General features: G+C 34.6%; 1 protein-coding gene across 5 annotated transcripts; it reads right to left on the bottom strand.

Annotated features, from left to right (window-relative positions):
• On the bottom strand, nucleotides 513–12,075 carry LOC109844351 (protein FAR1-RELATED SEQUENCE 5-like). Of its 5 annotated transcripts, XM_020413346.1 has the most exons (7): nucleotides 11,874–12,075; nucleotides 11,246–11,329; nucleotides 10,946–11,044; nucleotides 5,266–5,847; nucleotides 1,040–3,281; nucleotides 876–939; nucleotides 513–769 (listed from the first exon to the last, which is right to left on the bottom strand). In XM_020413346.1, the coding sequence occupies exons 5-6, from the start codon at nucleotides 2,851–2,853 to the stop codon at nucleotides 936–938; spliced, it is 1,818 nt and encodes a 605-aa protein (XP_020268935.1). In that variant the 5' UTR covers nucleotides 2,854–3,281; nucleotides 5,266–5,847; nucleotides 10,946–11,044; nucleotides 11,246–11,329; nucleotides 11,874–12,075; the 3' UTR covers nucleotides 513–769; nucleotides 876–935. The 5 variants fall into 5 exon arrangements, 3 of the variants coding, with proteins under 3 accessions (XP_020268935.1, XP_020268934.1, XP_020268936.1); XM_020413345.1 differs by lacking the exon at nucleotides 10,946–11,044; XR_002247997.1 differs by lacking the exons at nucleotides 1,040–3,281; nucleotides 10,946–11,044.

Raw genomic sequence — 12,276 nt, 5'->3', positions numbered from 1 at the left:
TACTCATCTCTGCTGTTCTCCGCATACTCTGTAGCTTCAGCAGCCACCTCGTTCACAAAATCGAACCTATTCTCCTCTGATAGCAACAACCTCGCGATGTCCATAGACATTATCTTTCTAGTTTCTCTAATCATCCTCACTTGTTCTTCGAGAAAAGGTATACGCTCCATCTTGTAGCGCAATTTGTCATCTTTCTTTGTCTGAAATAAACACATAACACACCAACATTAGCTGCCAAATAAATTGAATTTTCTTCCTGAACAATGTTATACTTTGTCATTGAGGATTCTAAACCCCAAAGATTGTAGAATTTATATAACTTGTTATATCAAACTTGTCTCTTCTGTAGACATAGAGCAAGCTAAAGGGCCAAAATTGGATTGAATTTATGTTCCCAGGAGATTTAACACCTAGCACTACTCCCAATCCAATTTTAAATCTGACATTTAGAATAAATAACATAATACAATTCACATACATCAGCATAAATGAAAGTTACTACAAGAACTGCATAAATGAAAGTTACTACAAGAAGCCATAGAATTAAAACTTACAAACTTCACAATATAATTCACATACATCAGCAGCTACAAGACAACAATCCATATCAAATAACCAATAACACACACACATACTCGGTCTTAATACATTAGTCTTAACACATCAGCAGCTATAAGGCACAATCAGTCTTAACACAATCAGTCTTAATACATAAAATGTAGTAATACATCAGCAGCTACAAGACAATCAGCAACAGTTGTGGATGAACCTGAGCAACATGTACAAGCAAATAAATTATTTGTTAAAAGTTAAAAACAAAGTAAATAAAGCACTGTTAAAGATTGATACACAAAAATGCATAAGATCATACGTACATTAATCATGAGATAATGACTTCTTGAACAAACCAATACATCCACCACCCGTGCATATGTTTACCTGCAAATTATATGACAAATTAATCATGAGATATGACTTTGTGCTATCAAGTTTCATAAACTTATATAGGGTTAAAACTGAATATAAACGAAAATGGTACCTTTGCAAGTTAACTTTACAACTAGTTCTATAATGCCCGAGTTCACCACATCTGCTACATATGTGTTTCTTCCTTTCTTTCTTTTCTTGTGCCTGTTCTAAACCTGACTGGATTCTAGTAGCATTGCGTGGACGACCTTTAGTCCTTACAAGTCTATCAGGATCACGAACTGCTATCTGAGGAATGTTCTCTATTGTATGTGAAATGGGTGCAGAAGGTTGAGGAATATCCATAATTTGATCTTGAGTTTCTCCAACTTCTTCTTCAAGTGATTCTATGAAATTTGTTAGCACATCATCAAGTTGTTGCAGCTTCTCTTCTGAATCAAATGCAAGCTCGAGCACATTATTGAATTTTGCTCTTAAAGCCCAAGATTTTAATAAATTAATCTTCTCTTCATAGCTGGTGATGTTTCTTCCAAATACAATATTGCCAACCCCAATGTTACGATGCCTTGCATGTATGGTCCAACGGTGTAGGATGTAGTGGTCGGGTAATGAATCCATTTGCCTAGCCATCATTAGCGATAATATATGTCTACATACAACACCATTAGTTTCAAACAAAGCACAAGTGCAACAGAACTGGATCTGACTAGATTGTTCATAAGTAACCAGCTCCCATTTTCCTCTATCTGTAAACTTACAGACCTTGTATTCAACAATGTCCTCATCTTTTCTCAATTCTTCACAGAACTCTGTACCAAATCCTTTGAATTCAGTATGGAACACATCAAACATATTGCGTGTATACATTTCTCCAGCTTGGATCTCAATTGGATGTCCAAGGAGCATAACCGGCTTTGTGTTCAGACTCTTATAATCTTCATGGGCTTCACTTAAGCGACGATGAGTTACTGTTTTTTCATATTGTGTCACAAACTCGTGTAACTGAGTCTGTGAGTTAACATACCCATCAAAAAATGTATTAATACTTTCACTCCTTTGGCTCGATCTCATTCCAGCAAAAAAAGTGTCCTGCATATAACACGGCACCCAGTGTTCTCTGCATTTGTAAACTGTTTGCAACCATCCCTCCCTTTCTTCATTTATATCAAACTTCTCTTTCATCTCAACCCAATATCCTTCACATTGTTCAATTGAAGAACTATTGCACCACAAGCCCCAATACCTTTGAAACTGTTCACCATAACGAGATACCAAAGTAGGCAAATGATCAATAATATGCTTTTGCATGTGCCAATAGCAATAACGATGTCTTGTCGTTGGAAACAGTGAGTGAATAGCATTACACATTGCTCTATCCTGATCTGTTATAATAGCACATGGTTCAATGTCGTGCATGCATTTCAGCCATTCTTCAAATAACCAAACAAATATATCTTCCTGTTCATCGACTAATAATGCACAACCAAGTAAAGTGGACTGCCTATGGTGATTTACACCAGTAAATGGAGCAAATGGAAGACCGAACTTATTAGTTCTGTATGTCACATCAAACACAATAACATCACTGAATTGCAAATAAGATGCTCTTGATCTTCCATCGGCCCAGAATACACTCCTCATTTGTCCACTACTGTCTACTTCTATTGCAAAATAAAATTCTGGATCATTCACTGTCATACTCTGAAAATGTCGAATGATAGATATGCATTCATGACCAATATTGTTGACTTTTTGGGTTCTGATATGATCAATGCACTGTTGTGATGTCACAAGTTCACCATCTCTTCCATTGGTTGCATTGATAACGCGAGAAATAGTGGAAGGAGGCATACCTTCTTCTCGCAGACTATCAATAAGTTTTTTACATCTTTGAGTTTTATGAAATTGTTGATGTGATATGTGCATTTTTGCTTTGTCTGGACTACTCAACACATGATTTGTATGTTCTTCAACAAACCCCGTGACCTCCCACGATTTGTCCTCCAATAATTTAACTCACATCATTGCCTTCATCCCACTCGGGTCTCTCACCGAAGAGGGATCTCTATCTTGCCACTATTAGATTTATTGCCCTCCTTATCACAAACAAACTTTCTGTCTACCACTTCTCTAGTCTTGCGAGAGTAATTCACACTGCTCTTCCTTATTCCAAAGCCCATCAACAATGCATAAGAGTTATAATAGTTATAAGCTTCTTCATTACTATTAAACTTCATTCCTAGTAGTGGTTTAGGAGCATTTACAGAATTGGTCGCAGTTTCAATTCCAATAACACTTGATTCTCCCATTCTGAACTCTACACTATTTGAATTCGTTTCCTCCATTCCAAACTCCTAAAGAAGAAAAAAACAATAATAATGACCACGTTAATTATTTGGGAACAAAAAAAAACATACACAAAAAAAAGACACAAATAAATTTGCAAAATTAGCATATACATTACTGCAGTACCCCATTACTGTTTCCATGACTTCATAAAATTTGCAAAATTAGCATATACTTTATGAATTTCACTGTAGGATCAATAAAACTCAAGTTCATAAAACTCCATTGAGATAAAATTAGCATTTCACTGTAGGATCAATAGAACTCAAGTTCATAAAACCCCGATCCCGGTTAAAATTTTAATCACATCAACACTTAGCAAAAATGCTTTGTCTGGACTACATCAACAAAGCATTCATACAACACAATACATTCTGTATATAAGATTTTTACTTAAATTTAACAGTAAATGTTAGAATTTACAGAACATTACAGTAAGAAGTAAGATTTTTACTTAAATTTAACAGTAAATGTTAGAATTTACAGAACATTACAGTAAGAAGAAAGGAGGCGGTCGAGGAGGCGGTCGAGGAGGCGGTCGAGAGAGGAGAATTTGAAATTTTACCTGTCAAGAGAGATCGAAAGGGGGAGTCGGGGTTGGCCTCACGAGACGAAACGTGCGGCGGCGGTCGCCGATTTCTTAGTCCGAGCGGCGGCGGTGGGTTGGCCTGAGCGATGGCCTGAGCGAAATCGATGAAGTCAGGCGGAGAGGGAGGATTTGGGGTCGATTTCGAAGGGGGCGGCGGGCGCCGTGAGCGATGGCCTGCCAGCGAATCGAAGGAGCTCAGCGTCAGCGGTGGCTGTGGCGGCTGCCAAGGAGGGCGGCCAGTGCTCGCGTCGGAGGAGAGGAACTGGGAAGAGAGGAGCTCTCAGAGAACTGAGATGTTGACGATCGGTGGGAGAGTAGCTAGGAGCTGGAGAGGAGATTTGGAAAGAAAAGTGATTTGGTCACGAGATCTTCTTGGAACTGGCGGAGAGAAAAGTGAAGTTGGGGTTTTACAGCTGTAATCGACGGGCGCGTTCTTTTCAAATCAACCTCTTGCACGCGCACATATCCCTTAACCGCTGGCAGGCTCATGGCCAGTTTTCATATATCATATATATATATATATATATATATATATAATATATATATATATATATATATATATATATATATATATATATATATATATATATATATATATATATATATTATATATATAATATTCTTCGTTACTCATATGCTAGGTATTTACTATGTGAGGATGCTTTCTACCATTGCAAAGGCAGTAATCATTTAATTTTCTTTCAAAATGATATCAGGTATTTACTATGTGAGGATGCTTTCTACCATTGCAAAGGAAATAATCATTTAATTTTCTTTCAAAATGATATCAGTGTACGTTTTCTCTCTTTATGTTTATAGTGGCTTTCATGGGTGTTGAATTCTGAGTTATTTCACATGGAGACGTACAAACTGATCCCAAAATACAACTTGTGTTCGCTAACACCTCTCTATTTGGCAAAATTTCTAGTTGTGGGTCGAAAGGATTTGTTGCGATACATATCCTTCATTGTATGATGAACTAACCTTTAGCATCCAGGCATTATTACATCCTTTGGAAGAAATAATTTATTAGCTATTGTTTTTTCTATACTGGAATATATTTTTGTTCTTGACAAATAGGTATTCAATATTGGTGATGTATGGATCTGAAGTAGAAATTGCTCAATCAATTCTAATATGTACATCAGTACATCTATGTAATCATGCTACTAGAATACTGTAGGTTCCCATCTTGCACAGAGTATAATATTAACACTTAAACTACATGCTTGTACTATGACTTATGGTTGTAAGTACATAGCTCCAGTTCAATCCAAAAGGTGTTTTATTATGAAAATTATGTGAACAAGCAGCTTTCTAGGAAATATATTCAAACTTGTAAAATTTCCCTATTTTAAACATATAATAGCAAGTTGGATATAAAAATAGAGAATATGATGTACCTGCATCCAATTATTGTGATTGTCTGTTTAATCCAGCCATGGCTTGAAAGCTAGACACTATCCTTTGTATTTCTTGCATTTGATAATCTCTTTCTTCTTTTTCCTGTGCTTTTTCTCTTTCCTCTTCCTTAACTTTTTTCTGTATCTCCTCATGTAACTCTTGAATTTTCTTATTAGCAGCATATAACTCTTGGATTTTCTGGTTAGCAACATCTAGCTCTTTTTGAAGTTGAGAGTTGTTTATACTACTCTCGACGTTATAGGATGTAGAAAACTGACTCGTTGTCCTTCCTTTGTATCCAATACCATATCCTCTTTCATATCCCCCATGGTGCTTTCCCGCTACCTCATCAAGAACAGTTGATAGTTTCAATTGATGGGCTTTTGTTACTGGATCTACATCTTGAAGTTGAACTCTGAGCTCCTCAATCCTTTTAATAACCTTCTCCTGCACTTGAGCATATATTTGTGTCCTTAAAGTTCTGTGAGCTAGGTTCAGCATATATTCTTTTCTTCTTCCCGATGATATTTCTTCTCTTCATCATCATCATGATCGCCTATTTAGGCGGCATGTTGTATTATCTGAAAAAATTCCTTTCATTAATATTCATAAATATTTATCACAATTAAGAGAGGATTTATACAATACCTAAGCATATATAATATATGAGTTAAAATTTATTTCTCAATTTAAATATAAGAGGAACTTTGATTTAAAGCTAATAATTAACACCTGAAACTTCTCCAAGTAATACTAAATATGCTTGGAAATGTTGGATCCCATGGCATGTACATGTTTATGTGCATTCTTCTTTTGCTATAATAAAAAATACTGAAATGTACTTGGGTAGTATAGCATAATTGCAGGCTTAGTTAATTAAATAAAATTCTAGCTGGGTAGATAACTAAACTAAAAACAAAATCATAATCTGCATCCAGTTGTCTATTCCCTTATCTTTTTCTAATATATTCATATAAATCAACCATCAAGTACTTTATGTGCATTCAATTGAATTAAATTGAACGGAGTATTAAATGAAAGATAAGCACAAAGAATAAATATAATGAATAAATTTTCAATTAAAATAAAATATCATCTAAAATACCTAAGATTTCTTTTTGTTCTTCCCAAGAAAACTTTTAGCCCCCTCGAGATCTTTCTGACTTACAAATGTGCCAATTCCCATATCTTTTCTAACCCACTCAATATTACCATCATCAATTGTAATGCCTTCTGAAGGGATACATGGATCGATGCTCTGAACATAATTAATATCTTTATCTTCAATTTCCTCCTCTATATGTTGCCCCTCTTCAGGAACTTCATAAGTATCTCTTGGCTTTCAATGACACACAACACTCCAGTTTGGATTTTTAGGATCCTTCGAGTAATTTTTAGGATCCTTCGAGTAATACACTTGTCTTACTTGTGATGGATAGATGAATGGCTCATCTATGTAGCTATTCCGAGATGTATTAAGAGATATAAGATTGTAATCATCTTTCTTCCATCCCAATCCTTCTCTATAGTCATACCAAGTGCATTTAAATAAAACAATAGATTTCATTTTTGGTACTTGTATAACTAATATTTCATCGATTATCCCATAAAATAATTTACTCTCATCACCCACAGTTACAACGCCACTATTTTGTGTTGTTCTTGTAGCCTCGACGGCTTTGGTTTCGAATTTATACTCATTGACACCAAATGCTGGATAACATGTAACATCGGGCAAAGGACCAAAAGCGAGATTGATCACTTCATCATCTAAATGAACATTTTGCCTCTTTAACGTATTAATATATGACAAAGTAATAAATGCATTAGAAATTGATATTATGAAAAATTATAAAGTTTAAGTAAAGTTTTTTTTGAAAGCTTACATGAGATATAAACCAGTCAACGAAATTTTTATGTCCTTCAACTTGGACTTGGCGGTTGTCCAAATTAGAATGTCTTTGCTTTACAAGTTTATCATATAACCTAGATTACCAATATAGTATTAAAATAAAAAAACATTAATGAAAATATAAAACAGATCCACACAACATACTCTCGATATGGGTGCATTGATCCCATATTATCAAGTATAAAGCAATATGCTTGGTACAATTCTTAGAGCGATAGTTTTTTACTCTTTTCTGTACCAAGGGAACCTTCTTGAAGTCGCACTGGTCGATTAAGTTTTGACTCCACATCATCAAGGTAACATGCACAAAATATTGTGGCCTCCTCCATCAAGTACCCCTTAGCAATTGAACCTTCTGGGCGGCTTCTATTTCGTACATAGTTCTTTAGTGTAAGCAAATACCTACATAGAAATTATAAATTATACTTCTAGAATAAATGTAAAATAAAGTGAATATAATTCATTTCACCATATCTCTCAATAGGGTACATCCAACGATATTGAACCAGTCATGCGAGTTTAGCCTCATTCGCTAAATGGACAGTCAAATGTACCATGACATCAAAGAACGCTGGAGGGAAAATCCTTTCAAGCTTGCATAGAATAATAGGAATACTTTGCTCAAGCTTTTCTATCAAATGTACATTAATGACCTTAGAGCATAATTCTCTGAAGAAGCTACAATAGTCATTCAAAACAAGACCTACATCATTTCTAAGTGATGTTCTCATGGCTAATGGAAGGAGTTGTTGCATCAAAACATGATAGTCATGACGCTTCAAGCCAATGATCTTGCTTTCGAATCTGAACTTGTCCTGAGCAGTTTGAAGAAAAATCATCAGGAAGTTTTAAGTCCTTCAAAACTTTTAAGAATCTTTCTTTTTCCTCTTTGCTCATGCTATAGGAGCATGAGGCAATACAAACTTTCCTGCTCTACTAGCTATCTCTTTAGGATGCAAAGGCTTCCTAATGTTTAAAATTTGTAAATCTCTACGAGCATTAAGATTGTCTTTTGTTTTTCCATCTCGACATAATAGAGTACTCAATATGTTATCACAAACATTTTTCTCAACGTGCATAACATCTAGGTTGTGACACACCAATTATGTTTTCCAATATGGTAGTTCAAAGAAAATACTCTTCTTTTTCCAACCTTTTGGTGTTGGTTGCTTTTCAAAAAAAAATTCCAAATGCCACATTATTGTAACTTTGCCACTGATTTAATACATCATGTCCAGATAATGAAATAGGAGCAGTATCTTTCTCCACTTCACCATTGAAATTTTTTCTATCATTTCTCCATGTGTGATTGGTCGATAGAAAGCGGTGATGCCTTAAATACATACATTTTCTGCTACAAGGTAAGTATATGGAACTATGGTTAGTATGACAAATAAGGCATGCAGTATACCCTTTAGTGCTCCAACCTGATAACATACCATATGCAGGGAAGTCTGATTGTCCACAAAATGGCAGCTCTCAACTTGAAGGTTTCATCATTTGCCGCATCATATGTATCGATACCATCTTCCCATAAAGTGTTGAGCTCATCAATCAAGGGTTGTAAGTAGACATCGATATCATTACCAGGCGACTTTGGACCGTCTATTAAAAGGGACAACATGAAGAAAGATTGCTTCATAGCAAACCATGGTGGAAGGTTGTATGCAATCAAAATCACAGGCCATGTGCTTCGGTTGCTGCCTGTCATTAGTTTAAAAGGACTAAACTCATCACTAGCAAGACCAAGCCTTACATTACGAGGTTCCATGGCAAATGAAGGATGTTTTGCATCAAAATCTCACCAAGCTTCAGAGTCTCTAGGATGACTCATTTTTCCATCTTTCCTGGGAGCGTTGTGATGCCAGGTCATGTCTACAGCTGTTTTTTTGGACATATATAACCTCTGCAACCTTGGAATCAACAGAAAGTGACGAAGGATCTTAATAGGAACATTTTTACCTCGAGAATCTTCTCTTCTTTGCTTCCATCTTGATTCTTTGCACACGGGACATGAATTCAAGTTTTCATATTCCCCTCTAAATAGCACACAATCGTTACAACATGCATGTATCTTGTTGCACTTTAAGCCTATTTCATCCATCACCTTCTTTGCTACATACCATGTCTTTGGCATGAGATTGTCTTCAAGTAAAAGATCTTTAAGCAGCTCAAGAAGACTGGAGAGTGACTTATTGCTCCATTTATTCAAATTAAATGTTTGAAACAAACGAACAATAAAAGATAATTTTGAGTACTTCTGATAATTTGGATAAAGTGGTTTCTTTGCATCCTCGATCAAATTTTCAAAGTTTCTTGCATTCCTATCTCTTCCTGTTCTATTTGATGAATCTGAAGTCGCGTCATTTTCATAAGCCGAAGACGATGGACAAATAGATGCTAGTATTCCTGCCATGTCATCTCTTGATGGAAGTATATTAATTGTTTCCTCCGAAGCCTCTTTCGATTTTCACCATGAAAATATCATTTAGTGTAGCCATGTACAAAACCATTCTTGACTATATGCATTTTAATAGTTTTCGTATCATAGTTACAATGGTTTTGACATTTTTTGCATGGACAACATACATTGGACCAGCTATAAAAATTTCTTCAAAGCATTCATTTTCCTCCTTATACATCCAACTCATGTCGGCAATGTAATCGTGTTCCATCTCTCAAGGTATCTAATAGAGTAATTGACATATAAAATTCATTATATTAATTTTAATAGGAAATAATTATGGGTAAAATGGCATATAATAGTCATGGAAAAGGTGTGAATGACCTACTAGAATATAAATATATAAAGTGGAGTCTCTTAAATTGACCATGTATGATGGATTATTTCATGATTTTGTTTTTCTTTTCCCTCTATAACAATTTCATGCATAGTTTATTCAACTATTTTGAGAAGCCCAATAGGGGACAAATATAATGGGTTATATATAATTTATTCACAACACATGGAATTTTGAAATGGAGCAAGAGTTTGAAGAAATAATAAACTTCTTATACTAAATGATTAAATAAGTAATGAAGACAAGCCTATGTAATTTATACAAACCTCATTCACAATCAAATAGATATCTGAATAAATCACAAAATAGATTATTTGTTTAGATTTACATGAATCAAACATATATTTGTACAAGAGATTTGTTTAGATTTACATGAATCAAACATATATTTGTACAAGAGAAGGAGTTTCTTTCAAACAAGAAGGGTTAGAGCTGAAGAATGTCGAAAGTGAATCCAGGAATGCAAAAATTAAAGCAGACTTTAGTATTCTGTATCTAAATAGATCAAATTGGGATTTGAATACGATGATGGACACATGGGTAGATTCTTCTACAGATTCTTTACTGAATAATGAAATTGGTGATCAGGACAGCCTAGTTCTTGGAGGCATCCAGCAAAGAGGTTGGAAACAAATATTATTTAGGGAACACAAATGTTATTTAGGGAACACAATGGAACTGATATAATATCTGGAAGTAGTGGGCGACAGAAAGTTGATTCAAATCCTGAAGCTTCCATAGAGTTGCAGCTTAAGCTGCCTTCTTTACCCGATCCTTGCATTTCATTAGGAAAACATGAAGCTATTACAGACAAGTCATTTTTAAGCCTTGCTACTAAGCATGTGATGTCTACTATCAACCCACCATTGGATAATGGTACAGCTATAAAATCAGAACCAATTGAGAAAGATCAAAAGGAGACAGCTATGGTTCAGTTGGGTTTGTTGAAATCTTTAGATTTGAAACCTGTCAAGTTCGAATCATGTGAAGGACAAGAAATCTCGAGAACAACTATCTCTAGCAACTTGACCTTTGCATGTAGTAAATCTGTAAAGCCAGAGCCACCTACAGAGCCGACCCAAAAATCAATCTCAAGTAAATACTAGGAATTCTTAGCATATTACATTTAAAAAAACTTAAGCAATAACTTCAGATTCTGTCAAGAGAAACAATGTATATGGACATACAAAATCTAAGGAATCACAACATACTCTGTAAAGAAATAATTTAAAAATCATAAAGAAAAAATCAAATATATAATCTTACCTGTAAAAGAATTGTAGTAGGCAATGAGAAGCACGTCCTTTAGAACACGATCAAGAATTTTCGAATTAGAAAATTAGGATCCCTCTGTAAAAAAAGGTAAATAAAAATAGAAATTGATAAGTAAATTTTAAATTAGATACTAAAATAAAACCATGACAAAAAATTTATATTTTGATGGTCCTAAAGATATAATCAAATTGTATGCGTTTTCTTGGAAGTTTTCACTTGGCACATATTAATTCTCAAATTAATCAACATGAAATTACAAAATTACTGATATTTTACAATAAAAGCTCTAGTATCCACAATTTTAAGAATTATTAATTTGAAAGACCAAATAAAAAAGAACATAGAATTACAACAATTAATATGAAAAATGTCCAATTTTTACAAACCCATCAAGAATAACCAACTCCTTGAAGATCCAAGTCCAAAATTCAATCTTTAAACAAGATCAAAAAAAATTCCCAAATAGTAGTTCAGAATCGTTTATGTTGACCAACAAGCACAAAAAAAATAAAAAACAGATCTAATTCAGCAATACTACGTACAGAGAGAAACCAAGAAATCAAAGATTAAGAAAGATTTGTGATGAGTGATTTAGAAGTAGAAGAAGAGGCGGTTCTACCTGAGCGAGTGGGAGCAGAGAAGATGTCGAAGGGTTTCCCTCTATTCCTAATTTCTTGAAGCGGGTCGATAGAGATTGGAGGGAAAAATTTTCCATTGATAATCGGAGGAAAAAGATTTTTTTGTTGATGAATTTAGAGGTGCCGAAACAATTTCGCGTGAGCTCCCCCCCACCCCTGAAAATATCTCCGATCCGTTCCAGACTCTTCTCCTTTCCCATTTATGTTAAAGAAATACATTATTTTATAATTAAATTAAGTCAGTTTTTAGATGGGCCCATTTTAAATAGAAAGTTATTATTAGACCCACTTAAATTATGTTCTATTAGAAACAATTAACTAAAATAGTGTTTCTAATAGACCCAATTGTAGTAGTGATATAAAGTGGTTTTTAAATAATTCAAT

This window comes from Asparagus officinalis, chromosome 6 (genome assembly GCF_001876935.1).
Source record: "Asparagus officinalis chromosome 6, Aspof.V1, whole genome shotgun sequence".
NCBI lineage: Eukaryota > Viridiplantae > Streptophyta > Magnoliopsida > Asparagales > Asparagaceae > Asparagus > Asparagus officinalis.
The sequence above is the reverse complement of the archived record's forward strand: the minus strand, read 5'-3'. Positions and strand labels throughout refer to the sequence as shown.